A 26138-nucleotide genomic window follows, 5' to 3' on the forward strand; every position below is an offset into this window, starting at 1 on the left:
GAACGGGCCCCGAGCTCGGCCCCGAAGGCTCGCGGGGCTGCGCCAGGTCCCGGGGAGGCCGCCCCTGCCCTGCTGGTTTAAGGAAGGCTCCGTCCTCGTCGGGCTTTTCTGGGGAGAAGCCAATTTGGAAAGATAATAAAATAGGCATCCGCTTCCTAAGAGGATTCAGCACTGGAACACGGCTTTTCCTTCCAAATTGGATGGGCTCGGGAAGAGAAGGCAGAACAACAACAACAAAAGCTCCAACACGCACCAGCGCTGGCAGCTGCACGGTGGAGAGAAAAAAAATAAATTGAAAAAAAAAAAAAAAACCCAACTCTGGAGAGGTGACTGCTTTATTTAGCGCGCTCTGCATCTTACACAACTTCTCTTCCCCCCCCCCCGCACATCAGGCATAAACTGGCAATTAAAAAAAAAAAACAAAAACCAAAAAGCTGCCCCAAGCCCCAGCCCCGCGCCGGGGATGCGCAGCCCGTGCTGGGGGGAGCCGCTCGCCCTTCCCGGCCGGGCGCACCGGGGGAAAAAGAAATAAAGCCAAAGGCTGCCAGGAGCAAGGCCCCGCGGCCCCTGCGAGCGGTCGGCTCGAACTCAACCAACAACTCCGGTTTCCATAGGAAAGGCCTACTCGGAAAAAAAGCTCATAAATATGTACCTCTGTTTTATCCGTCTCTTTTGTCGAAGTCTCACGGAAACGGGCACCGCAGCGCCCTGCGGGGGGAGGAAACCCACGGGGACGCTTCCCCAACAAAAATATTTACGCTCAGCCCAAGGGTGGGGGAACGCCGGCGGCCCCTCGAGCCGCTGCCCGCCCCACAGGCGGCCTCCTGGAGCCTCCCCACCACAACCGGCGTTGGTTTTGTTTTCAAACTTTAATTCTTTCAGTGTTCTGGATGTCCCGAATGACACAGAATACATATTTTTAAGTGAGGTGTTCTCTTCGGCTCTCGAGAATCTAAAAAAAACCAAAAAACCAAAAAAAACACTTCCCACTGCAACTTTAGGGCAGGAGAGGTACAAAACCCAAAGAGACCCTTCACGAAAGCCAATTTTCTAAGGCTACTGTCAGAAGAGAAGTGCCCCAGAGCCACGGCAGGGGGGGAGACGCGGCCGGGGTCGGAAACTCAACGTGGAATCGAGCGAGGAAGGGGCCGGCGGGCGCTGCGTGGGAAGGAAGCGGTGTGGGGAAGGCTGAGTAGAAGCCAGTGCCACGTCCTGGCTGTCCACAGCCAAGACAACTGAGCCCAGTGTCCCTGCAGTGATATATTTCCATTTATTTATTCCTTTTTTTTTTTTTATAAAGGGGATTGAAAACATCGCTTTGGGAAGCAGGCTCTCCCTCAGCCCTACCTGCCCCCCGCTTCTCCCTCCGAGCAGCCCAGCTTGCGAATTTTCTTTATTTCGTTCCTCCACTGCGGCTGGTTTGTCCCATTCCTCCTTTTTTTTCCAACAGCTCCCCCCCCCCCACCGCTGGCTCAGGGCAGAAAGCTCACCGTGTTTTTTTTTTTTTATCACTACCCAAGCACGAGAGGTTTTTCCAGCGCGCCCCCCGAGCCGGGAGCACAGTACGTGGCGGGGCGCCGCAGCGAGGAACGCAACGGGGAGCGGGGCAGCAGCTGAGCGCGGCCCAGCCCTCGCTCCGGCCCAAATCCTGTCGCTAACGGGCGCGAGGCGAGGCAGGGAGAGGCGACGGCAGAGGGCAGGGATCAGTAGGGAACCCCTCGGCCCCGTCCCCCGCGCGGAGGCACTCGGCTCGGCCCGCGGTAAGCCTTCCCGTAGGGCGCAGCCTGGGTCGGGGCACCCCAGGCGTGGCCGGTTCCTGCCCCGCTGGCGGCGGCCGTCCCCGCGCCCAGCTCGCCGTAGTTTTGGATTTTGGCCTCCGGGTGCACCAGCGTGTTGTTGCTCCCCTCGGTTTTGGCGAAGGACTGCCCGACCGAGTGTATGGCTACGGGGACTCGTGCGAAGCGGAGGTCCTGGTCCCCTGGGAACTGGACGGAGCCCGTGCCCTGGTAACTGCTCGTCTCCCCGAGGTGGCTCACGGAGCCCAAGAAGGTCCTGCTTTTCCCCAGAGGCTGGGCAGAGGGTTCCAGCAGCGTCTGGCCAGAGTTCAGCTCCTCGGCCCCGAATCCCCCCTCGGAGCCCTCGGCGCCGTAAGTCCTGGACGAGTGGGACCTGGCGTAGTCCGCGGACCTGGAGGCCTGGTGCTCGTGCGCCACGTGGCTCTGCGACTCTGCCTCTTGCTGGGAAAAAAGCTGCAGCAGAGCAGCCGTCACGGCTGGGTTCAGCTCCGGCGCTGCGCTGGAGAGGTCTCCTTCGGAGAGAGGCGGCGGCGGCGGCGGTCCGGGGGGCTCGGGGGGCCTCTTCTCTGGTGGGAGAATGCGAGGAGGACATGCTGTGGAAGGGTTACTCCTTTTAAACACCGTCTTAAAAAGCACGCGAGCAGATATAAATACATTTCTACCGAAACAAACATAAGAGCAAAGAGCCCTACCACGCCAGCCCGCTCTGCAGGAGGCGCTGGAAGAGAGGCGGAGGATTTTAGGGGCTGGCGCTCGCTGCAAGCCCAGCGCACACGTCCGTAAACGGCTCCCCCGCGCTCCCACCTACTCAGCAGCAGCTGCCCTAACACCTGGGCACCCGCAGAGGGAATTCCTGCTCCCGGATCAAAGGCTAAGGCGGGGAGGGAGACAGATGTGAGCCACAGACAGCCCGTGCTCCGTGGAAGCAGGGCCTCCTGCCCACAGGGACACCGGTGGCACGCTCGCTGGCAGCCGGGTGCCTGACTGCGTGCCACCGTGCTGGTAAAGGCTTTAGAACAAAACCCAGCCCAAAAAACAGCCCCAATTCCAGCCCCGACCCCGTCCCACGCCCCGGCACCAGCTCCTGACTGCACCCACACTGATGGGAAGGGGACAGCTACCCCCGGCCGCGTCCCCGGCCGTGTCCCCTCTCTGCCTCCGGGGCTCCTTACCAGGGGCTTCCCGGCTTTGCCTGCTCCCCGACCCTTTTAAGAGGTATTAAGGAGTACTTCTCCAGCGTTCAGCCCCAAACAATCTCAACCCCCAACCGTTTGCGTAGCACAGACTGCCCTGCCACACGCGAAAGCCCGTCCCCTTTCCCCCCCTCCCCGCTCAGACCCGAAGCAACAAGCACTGCTGGATCCAAAGGATCCCTCCTGGCAAGAACAAAAGCACCCTCCTAGCACGCCCCCACCACGATCCTGCTGCTTCGCCTTCCTGAGCCGGCAGGAGAACAAAGCAGCCGGGTGAGGCGCTGCCAGGAGCCCAGAGCAGAGCTCGGGCCCTATCCTGCCGAGGCAGCCGCCCCGCAGGACGCTCACCCCGGTCCTGAGCCCTGCACTGCCTGCGTCTCACTCACCACCAGGATCGGCTACGTGGTGATTAAAGCTATTACTGGCGATGACGTAAGAGGCCACGAACGCCTGACTCGAATCAGATCCTCAAATCATTTGCAAAAAGTGGTTATTAAAAAGGTCAAACTTTATTGTGAAAACCAGTAGTCTTCCAGGACCACCCCTCCACCCGTATCCGTCAGTCCACTTTAAAACTAGATTGTATTTAAATCCAGAAAACAATCTTCAGGTAATTTTAAAGCCAAGCTGATTTGGGGACAGCATAGCATTTTAAAATAATTATAAACAGAGAACAATGTTATTTAATTGAATCTGCTCTACAATAACCTAATTATCTTCCAGTACTAGGGCAAAAAAAAAAAAAAAAAAAGCACGATCACAACTGGCTTGTGGTGGGCGGGTGTGTTGAAGGCACGAGAACACAGCACGTTCAGCTACATTGCAGAGGAGTTGTGTATCGGGCCAAAAGAGGCTCCCTGGAGAGTCTGAGACATACTCAGGAGGCGCTTCTAGAATTTGGTGAGGTCGTCACAGGATGTTGCTAATAATTCAAAAAATCAACAGAAAAAAAAAAAAAGACATGGAGACATTTACACTCACCTCTGAAAAGGAAATCCAAGAGATCACTGATACAGTAGGTCTTTAAACATGCCTCTTACTCGCTCTACAAGAACCAGCCGTGCGGCTCAACCTCAGAAGTTGCTGAATTTCAGTGCTCGTAAAAGTCAGACTAGGGCGTACGGACCAGGCACGCTGAAGCCGGACGCACAGTTTGTGTGCAGAACTGCTACTAGCCTTCCGTTTCAGCACTCTCCAATATTTCAGTTCTCATGATATTTACAATCCTCTCTGCGCTTTTTTTTTTGTTTGTTTCTTGAGTGGGCAGGCAAGTAGGAAGGGGACGGTGAAAAAATAGTTGGGGTAAATAAGACGGGGAAATCTGCGCAGCTGCAGATCCAACGCCCTGTGCAAAAAGCCCTACCTGCGTGTGTAAGCCCAGTGTGAAATAACAGCAACTAATGACAGGGTGCAGACTAGCAGCTGCTAGGAGTATCAGAGGAAGAACTGACCCGCCACAAGTTCCCCCTTTCATTTTGTTTTTTAGGGAAAAAGCAAAGCCTTTAATCTTCACTGACCCACTCACAGTGGAGTATTATGGGTTTCCGTGTTTTGGAGACCTGAAGCAGACTGGTAAGCGAGTGTTTTGGCTCTCTGCAGTTGTTAAAAACCTCCTGAACAGTCCTGTGCTTACCGCAGGGAGTGGGTCAGTGGCTTTCTTTGGAAATCTAGCGCTTGACCACCACATCCTAGCCCCCAGCTCCTCCCACCCTCACCCCCCTGCCCCGCTCCACGAGCCTCCCTCTGACACAACTCTCCAAACACCTCGGTTCCTCCCGGGCAGTCAGACTATAGGCACTCGTATGGAAGGCTCTAATTGTTCAAACAAGTGAATGGCATCCCAGATGCACAGGCTACGGCCGTGAGTATTTACCTGTACTTTCCTCCGGGTGCATTGTAGGGGTTTTCCTTGGCCCCCGCTGCTCGCTGCTTTTCTCCCCGTTGCTCTCCTCCAGGGTTATAACAGGCTCCTGGCTCTTCATCAGCTGGCTGAGCAGAACGGCCAGCACGTTCTGCATATCTCCCTGAGCACCGGCTGCTTCTGGAGTCACCTGCTCCTCCAGTGGCTGGGCCTCCGTGGGTGGCTCTTCTATGGCTTCCTCTGCTGCCGCCGCCGCCTGAGACTCCTGCTGCTGCGTGGTGGCTTCCGTCAGAGCGTTGATGGACTGGTTGAGAGCCTCCAGCTGCTGCTGCATCTCCGGGTTCGAGTGTACATTTAACAGCTGGGCCATCTGGGGGACGCTCAGATCAGTCTGGCTCTGCAGCAAGTTCAATAGGACAGCCAGCTCGCTCTGATTCAGCTGCTGGGTGATGTCTCCGAGGCCTGCAGGAAGCACAAGAAGCATCACAGAAAGGTCAGGGGAAGCTACGTCTCACCAGTCAGTAAGCGTGGCACTGCACCAGCCAACACCTTCTCCGTGGGCCTGGGGAAGGCGTGGAATCCTCCTTCCGGAGCCCGTGAGACTGTTTGCTCAGATTTCCCCATCAGCTTGCCCCCCCCCCAGCCTGCGATCAGCTCAGAACAGCACTGCAGCAGCACCCCGTGGCACCGCTCACACACTGCACTCACCCACGGCTGCAGCTCTGCTCTGTTAGGAAGAGGGAGGCTTTGCCACCGCCCGCCCAAACCTACCAGAACCACGCACGGCTGCTTGTTAAAATCAGCTCAGCCAAACCTGCCCCCCACGGGGCCGTTAACTAACCGAGGTCGTCCCAAAAATCACAGCAACTACACCCCTGGTCGTGGCAGCGAGCCTGAGATGCGTGATGGAGACCTGAGCCCGTTTCAGTGGCGATCAGAGCAGCAAGCGAGAGCAGTCAGCGCCTCCCGAGGCCCCTGCAGCGCCCCGTGGCCCAGGAGCGCTCCCTCCTGCACTAGAAAGCAGGTTTCCTGGGACGGGGCTAAGCTGCTATTCGGGATGGAAGATGGGTGTGTTCCGCTGATGCGGCCAAATAAATTAGGTCAAGCTGAAAGCAATTCCTCATGAAAAGCTGGCCTGGGATCAGAGGGCTCCGTCCTGACCTGTCAGTTTGTCTGAAATGCCTCCTTTAAACGGCATCGCCTCCCTCTGCGCCACGCAGGACCAGAGCCCTCTGAGTGGCACGGGTGGCCCTTTCACACTGACCTTGCAAGCCAAGCTCCTTGGCAAGCACGGCGCGCTGGTTTGGTTTTAGAAGCTTAAAATTAATCTTCCCGTGCAAATTCGGCTTCCCTTACTGGTACACGACCGATGCCCTGACACTCGCTCCTCTCTCTGTTAACCCAAGCAGCACCTTTTGTCCATCTGCCATGTTTCAGCGAACACATGGGTTGTGCATTCCCTCGAGCAAGAACTGTCTTCCTTGCTACTTGTCTGTTCAACATTTGACACAAAGGAATCCTCAGCCCGCATATGGGTTTTCCTCAGGCTTCCAGAGAACAATCGGAATGGTCTGGGCAGCTCTGCGTATCTCTACATTCCCGGGAATCAACATACCTCCCCCCTCCAACTATTTTTGGGACACCAGAAGGTTGAATGCATTTTGGTACAGTGCACAAGTCCCTGTCCTGGGAGTCTTTAAGACCAGAGGATCTTTTCTCTAAGGAATAATGCTCAATAATATACATTTTTGCCCACCAACCCCTAGTCTGTTATCTCCCATGCCTAATATTTATATAATTTGATCAGCAGGATCAAACTCCAGTTCATTTGCACGCTCTTTAGATGGCTGCTCCTGCCAGCCTGTTATCTGTTACTTTGCTGGCCGAAGCAACTCCAGGATTCCTCGCATTATTCTTTGTTAAAGCGTGCTTAGGAGCCGATAATATAACTCTGACTTCTGAAGACCAGCCAGAATGCTCCGTAGCCAACAGTTTTCACAGCAGACAAAAAAAAAAAACAGGAAGATTCTGGAATGCCCCTTGTGTAGAAATGCAGGTGAAAGAATCAGACTGGCATGAAGAGACTCCAGCACCCCACATCCAGGGGAAACTGCAGACAGAGGGAAGGCAACATATCAAGAGGAGCCCTTCACAGGCCAGACGAGGCACTGACCTACTGCATCTCCAACGCCAGACTCTGTTTTGAGCTGGGCAGGCTGTGAGTGCACAGGACTGCTGTTGTTTTTGACAGTGTCTGTGCTTGTAACAGAGGTAGTTTCTTTCCGAGAAACTTTTGATAACGGTGGCTCCTCCACTGCAATCCCGCTCTGCCGCTGCCGCCGTCGCTTCTTGCTCCACAGCTCGTGGCAGTCCTGCCAGTGGGGAAGGCTGGAAGAGAACAAGACTTGGCAGGTAAGGAACGTGGCACCAAAATAAAAAAACAAACCACATCTGAAGACCACAGAAAATTATTAGTGCCGTCAGAGAAGCACGGATGTTCCTGTAACTGCAGCTCTACTATTAAACCCAGAAGGGGTGAGCGCTAGAACCAGGAAGGGCAGCTCAATTTCCTGTGAATCACGTAAGCTGCACCGAGGTCGCACTCCTGAATGGACTGGGTTCGCTACAGTACACACACACCCATCACGAGCAAACTTACACCCAGCTTTGTGAGCACAGTGGCTTTAGAAAGCAACTCATTTTAATAACTCTGAATGAAGGGGAACCTCAGAAGCTGCTTGCTGTACTCGCATGCAAAGTAGCGAGAGCAGAATTTTACAGTCTGCCTAACTGGGGTGGGAGAAAAGAGCCGCAAACAGCGGCTGCTGAGCAGTGTTCGCTCTTCTAGCCAACTAACAAGCCGTATGAACAAGGCCTGGATAAACACGGCCTGGCCAGTCCTCGATGGCACAGAGGGCAGGGGTTTACTATGTGCTGCTCTCATATCTCCCAAGTTTTAGAGCACCTTACGAGCATTACGCTGAGCTTTATAAAACCAGCCCCAGTTCCAGGCAAAAATGAAGAGACGACAAGAGCTATCTGCTCAGCCATATCCACATCCAGGGGCAGAGCTGAGAAACAAATCCAGAAATCCTAACTTAATTCTAATGGGGAAAAAAAAAAAAAAGGCCAAGTCAGTGATTCCTTCCCAAAACTCAGCAGAGCCCACCACCGGGGAGGATGCCAGCTGGAACTTACTCTGGAGGTGCCATTTTGCTCAGGTCAACATCCTTCAGGAAGTCACTCTGCAGGGCCTGTTCTGCTGTGCAGCGCTTGCCAGGGTCTAGCGTCAGCATGTGGTCCAGCAGGTCGAGAGCAGACGAAGGAATGCTGCACAGAGTTGGAAACACGGCTGAGTTAAGGGGCTGTTCTGAACCGGGGGAGCTGCCAGCTTTCAGAGCGCCACCTCACCCCCAGGAGAAGTCTGTACAGTCAGATTTTATTACTAAGGGATGCACAGCTCAAAGACATCACGACAGGAAACAGATCCGCAATATTTTTAGTCTAATTTTTCCCATTTAAGAGCAGCCCTGCCACAAGTCCCACAAGCTTATCACGCAATTATCCTCTCCCCCCAGAGAGCACATCTCTGAAGTCACACAGCCTCAGCACCGGGAGGATGCCACACTGCCAGGCGTGCCTTTCAGATACAGACCGACAAGGCAAGACCCAGCTCGAAGTATCCCACGTGCGCAGAGGCAGGGATTCCCTCTGGAAAGCACGTGTGGCAGATCAGCTATTTAGTGGACAGTGAGCCCCTTCCAGCCTTCCACAGGCGGGAGAAGCCCTCATGGCTGCCTGAGGACACAGGAGAAGCATGGGAAGCACCGCTCCACCCTGCCAGGTACACTGCAGCCGAGGGATGGATCTGTCCCACAAGGTAACAGGCGGCCGTAACCCCCACGCGGCCGCTTATCCTCTCCTCAGTGGAAACTTACAAGGAGAACTCCTCACGCAGGCGCCTTCGGTATTGCTTCTTGGGTTTCATAGTGTTGAAGTAGGGCAACTTGATGACATCTGGCCACACTGCTGGACAGGGGCTCCCACAGAGGCGGCTGAGAAGCAGAAAAGCAGAGTAAAATCAGCAGGTGAGACACACCAAGAAGCAGAAGTGTCACTGAATCAAGTGAAGACATTTCCTTTCTAAGCAGCTCAGCATACCGACAGCATAGGTAAACAGCTGGTTAAAAAGATGGAATCAGGAAGAGGAAAAATGCTTACCTGAGTTTATAAGCCATCCAACAAAATGAATTTTCAGTGTGAGATGTAATTTAAGGTCATGATTTTTGCGCTCAGCTAACTACAGCAAAGTTTACTGAGGGTGCATATATTAGTGGCCACACACTTGATAGTAGGTATGGACACCTAGATGCTTAACTATTCACATTTGCAGTTACAGTCATTTACTGATCCTATTTTGCAGGCAGATTAAAGAAAGAGGACTCTTATAATACAGCGACTATGTGCATGAGCAGTTTCTGCAGTACCTCTTCTCATAGGCATGCATGTGCAATGCTTTACCTGATTAATTCAAGCTGAGCCAGTTCCAGATTGGCTTGAAAAATAGGCTTCTTTGTAAACAGTTCCCCGAGGATACAGCTGGAAAGAGGAAAAGCAAGAGGTCACGACAGCAAACCCTTGGGATGATCGTTTGAACACTGCAGCATTTCTGTTCAGCAGCAGGTTTGCCTAAAGAGAATTATTTGCATCGGGGCTTGTAGTTGAGGACTGACAAACTAACCTACGTGTACAGTCACCAATTCCACGCAGCTGGGAAATAACACTCACTAGTCTGGTTAACACGTCACGGGCTTCACGCTAACTCTTTGCAGGGAAAGTAGGATGTGCCAATAGCTCAGTAAGGAAAACAGGCATCTTTTTCCTCCAGGTTCAGCCCAATTATCCTTCCAACTTCACCGCCACAATTTGGGGGATATCTGTGGGCCCAAATATCCTCAGCTGCCAGGAGCCTGCTGTTTGTCATGGCCAAGCACAGAATACAGACACAGAATGCACACACAACGCTTGTACAGCTGGAAGGGAAAGAAAAGAAGGAGAGGGGACAGCTCTGGCTCAGTCAGTCCTCAACATCTACCCTGAAGCCTTCTGGTAGGAATGACAATCAGTGCCAAATATAGCAGCAGACTGATAGCGGCACCTGTCTGCTGGCGCTGGGCTGACCCCACTCATTTGGCACAGGACTGGGAATAGCAACGGGACTTCATGGCCAAAGTTTCCAGAAGTAATTAGGAGGGCCTGCCTTTTACAATGCCTTTGTTGTTTGCGTACTAAGCTCCACTAAAAGTTTACCCGTGTATATCACAATGGGATGCACACACTTCAGGAAATCCAGTCCCACTTCTAAATGTTGAATCCTCAAGATTTTGGTTCCGAATCACTTGGAAGAGTTTTTATCTTTGCAGCTGAACTGCCCAAAGATAGCTTTAGTTAGGTGACAGCCACCTATTTACTTAAAGCACAGAATTTTGGAAGTATTCCTATATTATTCCAGCTAGGCAGAGCGTGCTGTCACAGATATTTTCAGAGATTAGCACAAGTCAGCGGCTACCTTCCATCAGAACTACTCCACTCACATGATGTTCCCAGCCCAAAGAGGACAGAAGATACAAACCAGGCACTTACCCACAGCTCCACACATCTATGGCTGGCGTGTAACGCTCCTCACCTAGCAGCAATTCTGGAGGTCGATACCATAACGTAATGACTTTATTTGTGTATGGACGGCTGGAATGGAAACACAAATGTAAATTGACATCAAGAACCATAAAATCCTTACAAAGGGTAATTATTAATTCCAAAGCATGGAGTTAGGCACGTAAGTAGAAGCAGTGGGCCTTCAAGTGCCTCGACTTTCACAGCACCTGAGTTAAATAGAGCTGCTGAGACATTGCAGCTTTTATAATCTTGCCTAAACGCACCAGACAGCGGGTTGTAGGTATTCAAGACTGAAAAATCCTGACCTGCAAGAGGCAGCAGCATGCTGCCGCAACTGAATAGTGACCGACCTCAACAGCTCACAGCAAAATGTGGTCCATGGCAGGCAGAGATGTTTCAGTTCCTCATGGGTGCGTCTGTCTAATGGGAGGCTATTAATACCAGCCAGGAGGATTTTCTCCTGACAGCTGGAACTGCAGTACACCACTTACACCACACTGGAAACCATTTCTCAGGCAATGCCAGGACTTCCAAGTGAAGGGACTATGAGGGTATCAAGAACAAAGGAACTCATCCCACCTAGGTAAGTCATTTCCCTTCTCCTCTACCCCCAGCCTCACCTCTCCTCCGAGCTGTAGAGTCGGGCGAGTCCAAAATCTGCAAGTTTGATTTGCCCACTGAAAGACAAAAACATTCACTGGTTTGAACTGAGCTGGGCTCACGTGCTGCAAGCAGTAAAAGGGAAGGAAATCCCTCCATGTAGCAGAAAGGCCTAGTCAAGCAGCGCTTGCAGCAATTACTTCTGGCTCTATCAGTCTTAGTTTTTCAGACCCCATTTAATGCTTAAAAGAAATAAAGTACTAATTCAGTCCTATTTCTCTCACCATCCCAACAGACCAATGTCTCAGAAGCTTCTATATGACAACCAGACCTGTGGATGCCGTTATGTGCAGTATCATTCTCACAGGTTCAAAGTTTTCTTAAGGGTATCCAGACAACAACTTGATAATTAACAGCAAATGAATAACTGTAATGTATTCTGCAACGAACCATGTTACTGCCAAACACTATCTGGAGAAGAAAGAATTCAGGGAGAGCTGCTGCTTTTGACCTTAACCCTCAATGGTTTCCCGGCATACCAGCACTTCCAATAAATGGTATTTCTGCCAAAATGCCATGGAGACCAAGGGCAGAGGGAGATCCAATTTAAGCTAACACAAAAAGTTAACTACAAGAAGCTGCCAAAGATCAGAGGGTCTCATGTGGAGAGACTGCTACTGACAGCACATTACACAGAAGGCTCTTAGGGCTGTTCCCCCTTGCAGAAGGAGCTGTGTTCCCAGCCAGCTGCAGCACCCAGGAAAGCTAACACTTAATTTCAATCGTCTGTCACGCTGCTGGTGGAAACATGCAGGACTTTATTCTTACAGGGGTTCAACACCTCCTATTCCTAAGCTTACTCAAGGTGAAGACAACCACTGAGTGCTTTCAGCTGAACCCATGGAGAATGCAGGGAAAGGAACTTGGAAAGAACTGTGTCGATTGCCAGCTTACCTGTTGTTCAGTAAGATGTTGGAGCACTTAATATCCCGGTGAAGGAAATTCTTTTTGTGACAGTAATCCAGACCTTCCATTAACTGTTTCATGAAAGACTTGATATGGTCCTCTGAGAAATGTACCAAGCCAGATTCTAGCAGCCCCATTAGGTCATGGTCCATGTACTCAAACACAAGGTAAAAGGCACCTGGTAAAATAAAGAGGAATAATTAAGACAAGAGAGGAGAGACCAAGGAAGAAAAAAGAATGAAAGTACATTCAGTTGTTGAAACATTCTTTTCTTTGTGTGTTCAAGCTGAACATCTGAAATCCGAATGTCCAAATTCTGAACAAATCAGTTACCTTCGAAACAGTCACGTTTATCCAGCCATTTTTTATTTTTAAAAGTTACTTTGTTGAAGACTACTGCTATGCGTGCCTTAAACTGGTGTTTCTGTTGTCCCCTTCTCTCATGATCGGGAAGTCCACAAAGAAACCAAAGCAGGTGGGATGCTGTTGCACCATTCTTCCACAGTGGCAGAGGACAGAAAGCTTTCCCCTGTTGGTGAGTTTGTCAGCGCTAATCAGTGTTAAGTGACCCCATATAGGCTTTTTTTCCCTCTAAAATTGCTTCTCTGACTCTATAGAAAAAATGCAATGCATCCTTTTAAGCCTGCGTCTACCTCTGCACTGCGACAACGCACAGTAACCAGAATCTATCCTCTGATGTAAGGCCAAATCTGGACACCAAACTTGCTGGAAACGTGCACTGAGGAGGAATGCAACAGCAACGAAACCTACAAACATCGGGATTTTTAGTTTCACACTAACAAACAAATGAAATTGCAACACCTCTTAGGCTAATTGAAGCCACACCCTGCAGCGAACACTACCTTTGTCCTTCTTGAAATCCAGTGCATCTTGTTTGTCCGTGACAATTTCCTTCATGTTAACAACACTGCGATGGATCAGCTGCCGAAGAATTTTGATCTCGCGGATGGCTGTGATGGGGAAGCCTTCCTTTTCATTGTCCAGTCGCACCTTCTTGAGAGCCACCAATTCACCTGCCAGAACAAGGCAGCGTTAAAGCCTCCGCACACATCCCTGCTAACAACTCGGGGTTTCCAGCAGGGCGTTGAACATAGCTACAGGCACAGCCAACGTCCACTCAGACACAGCGGAGCTGCTTTAGCTACCACCCCACTATTTTTTGCTAGCACTGCTCTGTCAAAAGTTATCACACCAACACAAGGCAGATGACACCAGGGCTCCTCTCAGTTTGCTTTAGCGGAAAAATCAGACAGGTGAACTTAAATTACCCCAGAAGCAGCTCCAGTCCCTTTCACAAGCTCTGCTCCAATAAAACCCGATAGGAGCAGGGCTTCAGTTGGCATCTGTGGCTGCCATGGTTGTGCCTACCACGACCATTTGACCACACGCCACGTTGTGCACACTGGATACACAATTCCAGGAGCAGAGAGGGCAGCTGGGCACTCAGCAGCATTTCAGAGCCTGAAATGACCTTTACCTGTATCCTTGTCCTTGGCCTTGTACACCTGCCCATACGTCCCTTCTCCAATAATCCCGATGATATCAAACTTGTCCACGCAACGCTTCCCCCAGTCGCTTTCTGTCTGCCTCCTTTCCCCGTATCGAGGACAACAGATTCTGAAAGAGGCAAGAGGACTGTTAGACAGCTGAGCGCTCCACCTCACCCCTCAAACACCCCCATTCAACCGTTTGGGGCTATGCCCTAAAAAACAACAGCAGGATTTGTCTGTGCTCTCATATGCCAGGAGCGTACACTTAAGAGTTTAACGAATTATGCTACGTGATCTCAGCTACTCCAGATCCAGGCGCTGTCATACAGGGAGATAATCCTACTCCAGAGACTGAGGCACCCCAGCCAGAACACTCTCGGTATCAGATCTTCCCGCTTCTGATACACACCTACCAGCTGCGCATTGCTAACAAGCAATGCATTTCTCCTCTTGAGGAAATAAGGAGTACAAAGCAGAGTGGAGAAGACGAGCAAAGTGGAGAGCATGCCGCCCTAAATCCACAGGCTTTGAGATGGCAGAGCCACTTTGCTACAGCCTTCCTGGGGCATGCAGGTTACTACGCAGATTTCTACACAGATCTCATTACAGACTTTAGCAGAGTAGCTTGAAGAACCAAAGCCGTATCTTTATCTAACAAATATCAAAGAATTACATTACAGTAAGACAAAATTATTATTTGGAACTTTTCTTTTAAATAAAACCCAAATTTCCAGTGTTTATACGAAGTGCAGTTAGCACCGTGTACAAAAATTACCAAGGGAGCTCGCTGTCTCGACAGCTGCATAAATTTTGCTACCAAGGGAAGCCGTGGGTGCCCCGCACACAGTCAGCTCTTCTAGGAGCTTCAGTGTGCACCACAGCACTACTGTAAATCTTCGGAAACCCAGAATACAAAACCCAACAACCAGAAAGAGCTGAAAAAAGACAGGCAGCCTTACTTTGGTCTCTTCTTGAAGGGTTGCTGAGGTGGTGTGGCTGCCTTTGGTTCCGGGGAGTCAGGAGGAGATGGATCCCCCCCAGGGAGCTCTGGAGGGAGCGGGAGGTCCGTGAGTAAGTGTCGTGGTCTCTGCTCTCTATCTTTCTTCACAGGTTTTGGAGGAAGAATCTCTTTTGGACTAAACTCCGAAAAGTTAATACAATACAGGAATCAGACTTAACAGCCAATTAACAAACAAACAAACATTCTACTGTAGGACAAAAGCTCTCCATTGGAGAGCATAAAGCTAGGAGCCCACATTTAAGCGCCAAAATTAGCATAGCCAAGTATAAAACTGGAAAACAGCCTTAAATTTCACAATGATAAAAGTCAGGAAACGAGCGTTACATTTGAACGCACCGTCTTCGAATAAACACGCGGCTCTCCGCAGCTAGAACTTGCTCAATCTGCACAAATAACTGCTTCTTCTGAAGTTCCTGTCCAACCGCTCAGGTTATCAGCCAGCACCCGCTCTCCGACCCTTACTTCCTCTATCTAGTCCGTTTCGCACTGAAATTCAATGCATGGCTTGGTAAGGATCGCTATAAATACAAACCCAGCACTACGTCTCTCCGTGAGTCTCTTAACTTCTTAGCAAGGACTGGCACACAGCTCTAACTTGGGCTGAGAAACCAGAACTTTTTTTTTTTTGCAGTTAAATTATCAACGGCATCAGGAGCTCGTCCGTGTACATCTCTCGTGTATGCACACGGCAGGAAGAATTCCTAGGTCTGATTTGGCAGGAATTCTTCTACATGCAACTCTGTTTCACCAGGCAAAGAAAGACTGAGAGGTATGAGCAACCTTCCAAGGTTCATTTTTTTGGGTGGCCAGCGGGGGGTTTGCAGCTTGTCAGCATCAGCAGGTCTAGCGCTCACCGGCACAGACATCTCCGCTCAGATGAACACTCGGAAGTGGGTCATTTGTCTGATTTTCCTCCTAGACACTGCCCAATTAACATGAAAAGCTCTTGTGAAATATAGTTAAGGTACAAGCGAGGCAAAGCAAGGCACCGAGGTACGTTCTGTAAAGGAACGGGGCAGCAACCATCCCCTGCTACACAAGTCACCGCGCAGCTGCGGAGCTCAGCACGAGCCACAGCAGCCAGGCCTCCAGAGGGAAACCTTCGCTGGCAGGCGCTGCTAGGAGGAAGAAAATCAAGAAACACCCGAGAAATAACAGGAGCAGGAGAGCTGTGCGTGCTGAAGCTCCCTCCCCGTTATCTGGGAGCGCTTAGCGTGCAGAACGGTGCGCAGGGAGCTGAACGGTGCCCAGGGAGGTCACCTCAAAGCAGGAGCCGTGGTGAAGCCCAGAGGAGGCTCCGCAGAGCAGCAGCCAGAAAGCCAGCTCGTCACGGCTCTCACACGGGTACTCGCAACGCTGACCTAGCGCCCAGCCTTACAGAAGTTCGCAGTGACAAGGCGGCAGCTCCTTATCTGACTTCGCGTTTAATCCGCTTCTAACTGGCAGCTGTTTGCTTCTGATACTATAAAAATACCTACTGGTACGCGCCAAGCTCAGGCCCTCCGGCCCTGCCAAGATCTCAGCCTCCTTTCCAGACTCACAAACATCGATGTCTTCTAAAGACTTCCTTGGGAAGGGCGCAGGTGTGCCCGTGGGCTCCAGCCCCTGGCAGCCAGCCTCAGCTCCCTTCTCTCGCTCTCAGCCCCTTGCTGACGCCCTCTGTTAGCGGTTCACAGCCGCTCGTCTTAGAGCTACGAGGCGGCTGCTGGAACGTCGATTACCACCAGGACATTCGGGCTCCTCACCAGGCATTGAGAAGGCTAAACGGGCGCTTCAGGGTTAGCCAAGCATAAAGATGACAAAGTCCAAACGCCAGCCCCCTAACGAAGGCTCCCAGAAGCTACCTCCTGTCCTCCCCACCCCGAGATAGCACAGATGCCATCAGTCGGGTCTCTGTTTTTAACTGTTAGCGCCGTGAAGCCAGCCAGAGGTTCCCAAAGGTCTGTGCAAGCTAAGGGAGTTGGTGCAACGCCACAGACGATGTCTGTACCACCCGGTTCTTCTCTCTGCCCTCCTGCCGCTCCGCTTCCTGCTCGGGGAGGAAGGCGAGGGGACCCGCGGCACAGCCCGAAGCTCACGGACAGGGAAGTCTCACGAGCTCGGCAGGCACCAGGGAAGGCTGGAGAGGCTGCGGAGCCTCTAATTGAAGGAGGCGCGCTTTGTGCTGGGATGCTTCAAAGCTTGTTTTTGGACCCTACACTTACCAGGGCCTCAGAGCAGAGGTGTTTTCCACTCCAAGCACGTGAAAACAAGAGGCTGCTCTACAAAGTTCTGCTCCTAAGAACGAAGCTGAGGAAGAGCGCACTTCTGCAGCGGTCAGTGCCATACGCGCCTGCCACCGGCCTCAGCAGATCAAGTGGAGTTTCCCCATCCTTTTACTGGGAAAAAGTCCCCGAATCCTTGCCCTAAGCTGACAGCCAGCCCTGCCATCGTCCACCCTCCCGAGTTCACGCCGACGGCGGGGACAAAGCACGCTTCCACAAACCTGAGCCACACCTGGGCAGGGAAAAGGCGCTCGAGGTGCGAGCAGCTGAGAATAAAACACGGAATTCGCAGAACCATTTCTGTGGCTGGAAGCAGGGGAACACAGCAGCGGGATCCTGCTGAGGCGTGCATTTGAGTTGAAAAAGTCTGTAATCTATTAAAAGCTACTGCTCATCACTGGTGCATTTAAATGAAATAGGTATTAGCTGAGCAGCATTAAACAGCCGAGGAAGGGCAACGTGAACAGGCACGAGTTTGACTTCTGTGTCGACAGCGGTGACAGCATTACCCTCATTTACACCAACACCAGGATGACCCATGAAAAATCAATGAAATTTCATCAGAATATTTGTGTTCACTTACACCATGGGGTAATTAAAGCAAATCTTAACTGTCACGTAACACCCTCCTTGTTAAAATCATACAGCACTGACAAACGAGACACCCAATACATCTTCAGCAGTGGCTGGAGAGACAGAAGCTGTTAGGAGAACCACAGGCCGAGCAGAAAAACATCAGTAGCGACCTAGCGGTATCAGAACCACCACATACTCACAGCTACAAAAGAAAAAAAATGCTCTTTTCTACTTCCACTTCAGGTGTTCAGTAGGGTTCCCCTCCTCTCCTGCGTGTTACAGCTGTGAGCGTTACAGCTTAAGAGCTGAGCTCAAGAGACTAGCCCTCAGGCACTAATATATATATATATTTTTATATATATATATATATAAATAAAAGACAAAAAAGCTGAAGGTAGGTGCACTTTTTCAGTTTTCAAACAAGCCATGCCTCCTCAGTGATTAATAAATACATCACTGCTCGGGTAACTGAGAGTTACACTGAACCAATGCCATTTCTTTACCTGTGGGCACTGCGTGTTCAACGAATTTGGGAGAGGCACAGCCCTGGTTCGTGCTCCTACACCGGAGCTGTCAGCTCCTTCCTAAGTACAGGTTTTAGGCAAGTCAAGTGAAAAAGCAGTTTCAAAGCAAGCCCGTGCAAATGGCTGCAACACAACGGGATGCGTAATTCCAGATCTGCGTTTTCACTATGAAAAATATAAACAAAAGGTCACAGAATTTTTGCTAGCCAGCATGAAAACAGAAGCCAAGCCTCTCTTCCTCACCGTGACCGTACGTAACTACCTGCACAGGATGACAAAAGGCTGCACAGAGAGCTGACGAGCCAGAAGCGGGACCAGCCCAGCAGCAAGGCACTTCTACAAGCAGCTCAGTCTTCAAGGGACTCTGCGGGACGAGCTAGCGACTGTCAGCCCACCCCGAAGAACCACGAACCTGCCTGCTCGCAAACACAACGAGGACACTGCGACCTTACCTATCCAAGTCATCTTCCCCAACTAAAATAGGGGGGAGCGGAAGCGGAGGCAACGTTGAAGTTTTCAGGTGTGGGATAGCAGCCGTCACAGACACTTGCGGTTTCGTAGCGACTTGGACAGAGGACTGGGAGTTCACCTGAGAGGATAAAGTAGACGTCCTTGGGTGGGAAGAAGATGGCAAAGACGTTGGGACCGAAGTAGGGACCTGAACAGGAGTCTGTTGGGATGGTGGCAAAGGCGGGACCGCAGGTGACGGAGGCAAAGGTGGCAACGGTGGAGTTGGAGGTGGCGGCGTGGTTGTCGGCAGAGGCGGAGGAGGTGATTTTATGGAAGGTAGCGGGGGCGGGATCTCCTTCTCTGCCGTGTCCGTCTCTTTTGGAGACCGAAGGTCCTCTGCTGCTGCTGCTACAGGCTTTGAGTCTTTTGTTCCCGGCTGTTTTGAATCTCTGACTGGAGCAGGATGTTTCCTCTCCGAGTTCTCCTCTGCCTTGATTTTTGTCGTCTCCGCAGGCGCTTTAGTCTCTGCGTTTGTACACGGTAAATTAACTAGCTCTGTATCTGAAGAAGATTTTTCAGATTTAACAGTTTTGGTGACCTTTTTGGATTCTGTTCCAGACTCCTTAAGTTCGGCTAAGCTGTTCTCCTTCCTAGACAGGAAAACCGGCGAGCCCTTCGCCTCCTTTCCGTCTACCTTCGCGGCAGCTGCCGCCGCTGCCGCTCGTTCCTTCTTCTTCCTGCTGAGCTCTGCCCCCAGGCTGGAGTTGAGCGGCAGCCTCGTGGGCGATATACTGGAATGGCGGCTGCGCGACCCAGACCTCTGCTTTTTGCTGTGAGATGAGTGTCTTGAATAGCCGGGACTTCGGCTTCGGGACTTCACAGACTTCCTGCGGACAGAACAGGGAGATAAATGAAAAAGCATCTCAGAGCCTCCGAGCTACTCACCGACAGCCACGGCTCCCTGAAAACACCGCCAAGTTATTTCCCAGTTCAGGCAGGCCTGGCAGGAGAGACCGAAGCTACCCAAACCAGCTCGTGAGCACGAGCTTCAGGTCACCGCGCAGCCTCCCAGCACCAAGCCTGCCCCTACAAACCACGCCGTTAAGGCGAGGGAAGGAGGAAGACTGGAGGAGCCCCCAGGTAAAGGCGAGATCGATGCACGTCCCCAACAGAAACCCGAGTCAAGGCTGTGAGCTGGCAGCGCACAAGTCTTCCGCAGTAATTACGTACAGCTTTAGAGGGAACAACAGATAAAATACGTGCCCTCATGGGAACGCCGCCTCAGGACACGTCTCACTTCAAGCTGATTTTCCCCCGGTTCTTTTACCACCACCAGAACTTAGATTCGCATCCTGGGGTTCGGGAGAAGAAAACCCGAGAATTTTAATTGTTTGAGGGATGTTCAGAGGGTCTCAGTCTTCGCCCACGATAAATGGGCTCTGAATTTGTTAATCTGTGCATGTGCAGAACGGAAAGCCCCGCTGAAACCCCGGGTGGTGACAGCAGCCAGGCAGGAAGCGCCTCGCACCACCAGGGCACGCACAGCACGCGGGGCGAACCCCGTCAGGAGACGGCCGGAACCTCAAACCTGCTGAAGACCGATTGGGAAACTAGATAAAAGTCAGATGGAACTGGGAACCGGTACTGCCGGCGTACACAGCAAAACTCCTGACGAGACAGAAGGGTTTCCTCCACCTCGGGAGGAACGAGGGTGTTGCAGGGTACGAGGCAGCAACCAAACCGCACGAGGGGCAGGATTCGGTGGCCTGAGGAGTTGCGGTAGCCGGCAGGGAAGATTTGAGACCAGATTCTACGGATATTGTAAAAGGAACTCTGCTTAAAGTTGATTTTTACTCCATCATTTACTATTGGGAACGTGTCTAGCTCTGAAGGTACAGAATTCTCTTAAAGCACAGCTCCGCAGTAGCTGGAACTCCTCGAAGCACCCCGCTGCGGACAGGGGTCGGTACGGCAGGCGCTGGCTCACCCGGAACCGCACAATTAACGACGAGGAGCGCTCCACAAACCAGCATTATCCTGAGATAACAGAAGTTTGGAAAATAAGTGGGAAAAATGATTCGGCGCGATGCAAAGCTCCTTGCCAGGCACCAGCAGAGGTGCCTGCGTGCTGCTGGCTGACCCGAGCCCTGCTCCTTGGTGCCCTCGCCCCAAGCTGCGGCACGTGGGGCCCCCGGCGAGCGGTGGGCAGAGCACCAGCACCGTACGTGGTCCTTCACCAGCGATGGGAATGCTGCCTCAGGATCCTGACCTTTCCCAAGGCTTCTGCAGAACAAATTTAACTGTCTCGGGCCCAGCGTACCGCCCGGGCAGCGCCTCACCTGCCGCGTCCCAGCGCAGAGCTGCCAGGAGCTGCAGCTGCCCTTGGGTTGTCGCTGTGCTCAAAGACACGGGCAGGCTAAAACGTTCCTGAGGGGCCCTGCAGGATGTAGCTGACCACAACCACAAGCGGTGCGGGGGGCAGCACTCCCCGTCCTGTTCTTTGGGGATAGGGTAGGAGGTGGCGGCACTCCGCTCCCTGCTCCCTCGCCCACCCACCCGACCCCCTACGGCCGCACCGATGCGGCTGGGCACGGGGCCTCCCTCTGGACGAGATCGCCCTGCCCACCCGAAGGGAAACCTCTCCAGGAGCACGATTCCTACTGCGTTTGTCACAGGACACCAGTGGGGCACGGGGCTGTGCCCCAGCACCGCTGCCACCCCGGCACGGAGGCGGCTCCGCGCCTTTCCGGCAGCTCGCCCGCCGCCGTTTCACCTGGGCCCGCTCCTCTTCTCCCTCCCCCGCTCACCCTTTTTCTCCTCAGCTGCGTTACACAGAGCCGCTGTTCCTCGGCGCGTTTTCCAGCTTGGCGTTCGTGGCTTTGTTAGACCTGGGAAGGGGCACGGCGTCCAGAAGCTCCTTGGCTTCCCCAGCCCTACCGGAGGCACTGATCCCGCGGTTGTACAACAGACCCTGCCTCTTGCACCACCAGCAGCCCCGGCTGGGCTTGCTGCAGCGCAACGACACTTCCACAACACTTCTCGCGCCACTGCTGCGCGTTCCAGAAGAGCTACAGGGACACGGAAGGTGCACGAGGGCAGATTTTTGCTTTTCGAAGCCGCTTCCTGCCCTCCGGAACGATGTCCCCAAGGCTCCACCTGCAGCCACTCACGCGTCCCCTTCAACCCCCGCACCTCCCGGAGCTCTGCAGCTCCACTGCCCGCTGGAGTCACCAGGGATGGGCGGGTTCGGTCGCACGAGCAGATCTTCGTCCAGATAAACGGGGTTAAAAACCACCTCGTCGTCTCCCTAACGCCGGGAACCAGAAATACAAGACGCTAACCGTGACTGAGCGAGCATACAGTTGTCAGCGATGAGGAACCATTTAAAAACCCCAATTAAAGGAGCGTTAATTTCCCCGATACGATCCGAGTTAGGACAGGCCTGGGAGGAGGGCGTGCTGGAAGCCTCCAGGCCCGGCGCCGTGCGAAGGAGCGGGGCGAGGAGCTGCTCGCAGAGCTGACCCCGGGCGAGCTGGCAGAGCACGCTGCCGCATCGACGGGCCGCCACACGACCCCCGGGCCCCACAGACACCCCCGTACTTCACTTGCCACGAGCTCTAACAGCACGGTGGGGAGCAACCCAGTACCCGGGAGGTCCGACCGCACGCCCCGCGCCCTACCTGCTCGACAGATGGGCAACCAGAAGCCGCCATCGGCTCCTGAACGCCCCGCGACCCCGAGGCACGCCGACCCCTGCCCGCCGCACGTGCCGCACCGACGCCGGGCTGCTGGGCTTGGTGACAGCATGACCCGCCTTCAGGTAGCTGACCCATCTGGAATTCCTTCCTCTGGTTCTAGCTGCGACGACAACGGCGGCTGCGAGGCACGGCAAGCCACATCCGACACCCTCCCGACCGACCGACCCATCCCCGTTCCTCCTAAACGGAGAGCGAGCTGTTCCGCGTGGCCGCCTGAAACGCAAACGTCACTTTTCTCCAACCGGCACAGCACTTCGCTTTGGTTTCCTAACGCTGCATTTTGGACGTGGAAATTAAACGCTAAAAAAAAATGAATATATATATATTTCCAGCCGGCAGAACTAAAGCAGTGCCCCAGAAAGGCCCGCGTTACCTCCCCGGAGGGCTTCGCTCACCGCCGGGTGCTCACGGCGTGCGCGCGCCACCGGAGGTGCTCCGATCGCTGCCACTGCCCCTTGGCTCCTGGAGCCGGCATCTGACCACGACCACGTTGACCGACACGTGAGCTACAGCGCGGGGTTCGCCCACCATACAGAAAACGCATCAATTCCCTCCGTCCCTTCGCTAGGATTCACCTCAGGAGCGGTTTCCGAAGGCACAACCCGTCTGTCTTTGGGTGTGCCTAGAGAACGGACGGCACCACGAGTTACCGGCCCAGAGCAGAGCCGGCGGGCACCGCCTGAAGGCGGGGATGCAAAGAACCCAGCACGGGCTGAGCATAAAGAGCGCGTAGCCTTGGGATCTCTTTTGGTTCGGGGTCCAGCACTTTGTCAGGGAGTCAGAGCCACCCTTAAAACGTTTCCCACGTGAGTTTGTCAGCCCGGGGAGCAGCACAAGGTGCTGCTGAGTGGCTCCCACGACCGAGATTGAGGAGAGGCGCCGTGGTTTCCTCGGGACAGATTCAACTCGCCAGTTACGGAGCTCCGGGTTCGCCTGGGACACCGAAACACCCAGGAAAGAGCCCCTTTTCCACACCCCTTCGGTTCCCACGGGGTTTTCTCCCCCGCATGGGGCTGAGCGCGGACGTTTAACAGGTGCCACAATGCAACCCCATCAGGAAGCACGCACGTGTTTCCTACTCCCGTGCTCTCCCCCCTCCAGAGGCATCAGCACACAACCTGCACGGGCAGGGCCACCAGGGCAAAAAAGCACCGGGGGCAGGGAGGAGACGGACACCGGCTGTCCCTCGGTGCCTCCCGGGGTGCACGCAACCGGCAAGGCAGGGGAGACAGCACTGAACCCCGGGCCGCTGACGCAGAGCCCGATTTCGTGCCACAGAACCGGAGCAGAGCAGGCAGATTTCACCAAACAGCTCCCGGGTGCCAGAGCCAACACGCCTCTTACAGAGGACAAAGCCCGGAGCTCGCTCCCGCCGCGCCACGTTGTATTCCTGAAGCAAGGAGAAGAGTTCTGGGGGGAAAGGCTCAATTTGAAAGCCCCCCCCCAAGCTCTCCGGGACCTGCCGATCAGAGACGTGCCGGAGGCAGCCCCCCAGGCCCGGCTCCCATTCGGAGCAGGGGATGCGGCGCAGCCAGTGCGGGGCAGCGCGGTTCGAGGCTCTCACATTCCAGGTCACATCTTAATCGCCATGGAGCCGCCAGCAAAGCGCCGCGGCACCCGTGGTGACACAGGGAACTCGCTGAACACCATCTGCAGCTAGAAAAAAACGTTAGGCCGCGTACTTGTGCGCGTAACGGGGAGATCAACGAACACCTGAAATAAAACAGTTGGCGCTGCCTTCAAGTAACAGTTCCCTTCTGCAGCAAACTGCTCTCTAAAGAAAAAAAGACAATTACGGTTAAGCCAAAATCAGCCGATTCCTACCCTTGCTCCCCGAATGCCCCAGTTTCAGAACGGGAGCAACCAGCTGCAGAGGAAAATAAAGTTTAGGCTGGAAAGATGGAGTTCGCACGGAGCCGTCTAATTCGGGGGGAAGAGAAACCCCCGAGTCAGTTCAGAAAGGGCAAACCCCGCTGGAAACAAAGCCGCCTCCTGAAGAGCCCGATCCGATTTCACAGCCGGCAAACAGAGGGAGGGATCCAGAGACAGGTGGAAGAGGTGAGGGCGTTCCCCGCCCCCCCCCCGGCCGAGCTCCGCCGGGGAGCGCCTCGTGCCCGGAGGAGCACAAAGCTGCCCACGAGGCCGCGCGCAGGGGGCCGCCTCCCTCCCCAGGGGACGGAATTCAACCCCCGAGCTCCCGGGTGCCCGCCAGGGAGGGCTTTCCTGAAGCCCCGCTCCGCAGGGCACCCTTCCACGGGGGTCACCGCCCCGCTACCACCCCACAGGGCACCCCCTTACCACAAAGGGGTCGCTCCCCCCGCGCCCGGAGCCAGCCCAGCCGCCCCCCGGCCACCCCGTCCCCGCTCCCCAGGCGGCGCGGAGGGCACGCACCTGGCGATGGGGCTTCGGCTGACGGAGCGCTTGGCGGCGAAGGGGCTGCTGGAGCGCCGGCGGCCGTAGGGGCTGGGCGACCTCCCACCGTAGGAGCCGCTGCCTCGCTCGTAGCTGGAGGAGCGCCTCCTGTTGTAGGGGCTGACGGACCTCTGCCGGCGGCTGTAGGGGCTGGGCGAGCGGGCGTTGGACTGGTAGGCCACTGGCTCCTTGTAGGGCGGGCTGAGGGACGGCCGGCGCGACGAGCCGCCGGGGCTCTTGCGGTAGGGCTCGTAGGTGCTGGACGTGTGCGAGCGGGGCGGGCTGAGGTCGTACTCCTGGATGTAGGAGGCTCCCGAGGGGCTGTCGTCCAGCTTCGGGCTGTCCGACCATTTCCTGTGGGGGCTTCTGGATTTCCGCTTGGGGCTGTCGGCGGTTTTGTAGCTTTTGGGAGCCTCCCGCTTGCGGTGGCTCTTGCTGCGCTCCTTGTGGCTCGACTTGAGCTCCCGATCCTTCCTGGACTTCTCCTTGTGCGCCTTGCCCGAGCGGGACTCCTTGTTGCCGCTCTTGGACGACGGCGCCTTGGGGTGCTCCTCGCTTTCCAGGAGCCTCTTGGAGGACCCTGACACCCTGTCCTTGGTCGCCCCGGCCCTGCTGGAGGCCTCCAGGCTCTTTTCCAGCTTCCTCTCCCTCTCCGCCTGCTTGCTCTTCAGCAGCTCGCGGACCCGCTTGTGCTGGTGGTGCCGGTGCTTCTGCGCCCTCTCGCTCCTCTCCGCCTTCCTCTCCTCGTTCTCCCTGCGCTCCGCCTTGAGGCCCACATCGTCCGAGAAGGTGTCCGAGTCCGAGCTGATGTCGTCGTACTCCACCAGCGGCTTCAGCACGGCTCCCAGCGGGGCCGCCGCCGCCTCCTGCGCCGCCAGCGCCGGCGGCGCCTCCTTGGAGTGCCGGGACTTGTGCCGCTTGTGCCTGGAGGCCGCCCGGTGCCTCTCCTTGCTGCCGGAACCTCCTCCGCCGGGCCCGTGCTGCGAGGAGCCCCCGCCGCCGCCGTCCCTCTTGCCGCCGTGCCTCTCCGGGTTGGGCATCCCTCCCGGGGGTGGGGGGCAAGGGGGGGGGAGGGGGGGGAGGAGGCCGCCCCCGAACCCCCCCCCGGCAGCTCAAAGTCGCCCGGCGGCCGCTCCTCCGCGCACCATGCGCGGCCCCGGGCCCCCCGCTCGCGGCCCCGTCTGCGTGAGGGGAGAAGGGGGGGGGAAGGGGGGGGGGCGGGGAAGGGCCCGGCCTCAGCGCCTCATCCGAGGAGGGCCCAGGCCCGGAGGGCGGCAGCGCCGCCGCCGCGGGGGAGCCCCGGGAAGGCGGGGCCCGGGCCCGCGCTGCCTCCGCTCACTCCACGCCTCGCCCTCGCCCCCCCCCCCACGGCCCGGCCCCGGCCCCCTCCCGTAGCACCGGCCCCGGCCCCGCCGCCCCCCGCTCACGGCCCAAAGCGAAACGGCTCCGGCGGAGGGGGCTGGGGGGGGAGTGGAAGAGGTGGGGGGGGACGCGCCCGGCAACTCTCGCGAGACTCCCGGCAAAGCTCGC

The 26138-nt window shown here is 54.8% G+C and overlaps 1 protein-coding gene across 3 annotated transcripts; it reads right to left on the reverse strand.

Moving 5' to 3' along the window:
* Nucleotides 1–1263: 1263 nt before the first annotated feature.
* CDK12 (cyclin dependent kinase 12) lies at nt 1264–26129 on the reverse strand. 3 transcript variants are annotated; one of them, XM_048055639.2, is made up of 14 exons: nt 24588–26129; nt 18441–19325; nt 14563–14739; nt 13591–13730; nt 12956–13126; nt 12081–12270; nt 11147–11203; nt 10494–10595; nt 9372–9449; nt 8789–8905; nt 8049–8180; nt 7024–7238; nt 4863–5312; nt 1264–2362 (listed from the first exon to the last, which is right to left on the reverse strand). In XM_048055639.2, exons 1-14 carry the CDS (start codon nt 25646–25648, stop codon nt 1704–1706), a joined length of 4434 nt encoding a protein of 1477 aa, XP_047911596.2. In that variant the 5' UTR covers nt 25649–26129; the 3' UTR covers nt 1264–1703. The 3 variants fall into 3 exon arrangements, with proteins under 3 accessions (XP_047911596.2, XP_066837552.1, XP_066837553.1); XM_066981451.1 differs by having other exon boundaries at nt 1264–2389; nt 24588–26128; XM_066981452.1 differs by lacking the exon at nt 1264–2362 and adding an exon at nt 3477–3911 and having other exon boundaries at nt 24588–26112.
* Nucleotides 26130–26138: the final 9 nt, after the last annotated feature.

This window comes from Anser cygnoides, chromosome 22 (genome assembly GCF_040182565.1).
Source record: "Anser cygnoides isolate HZ-2024a breed goose chromosome 22, Taihu_goose_T2T_genome, whole genome shotgun sequence".
Classification (NCBI taxonomy): Eukaryota; Metazoa; Chordata; class Aves; order Anseriformes; family Anatidae; genus Anser; species Anser cygnoides.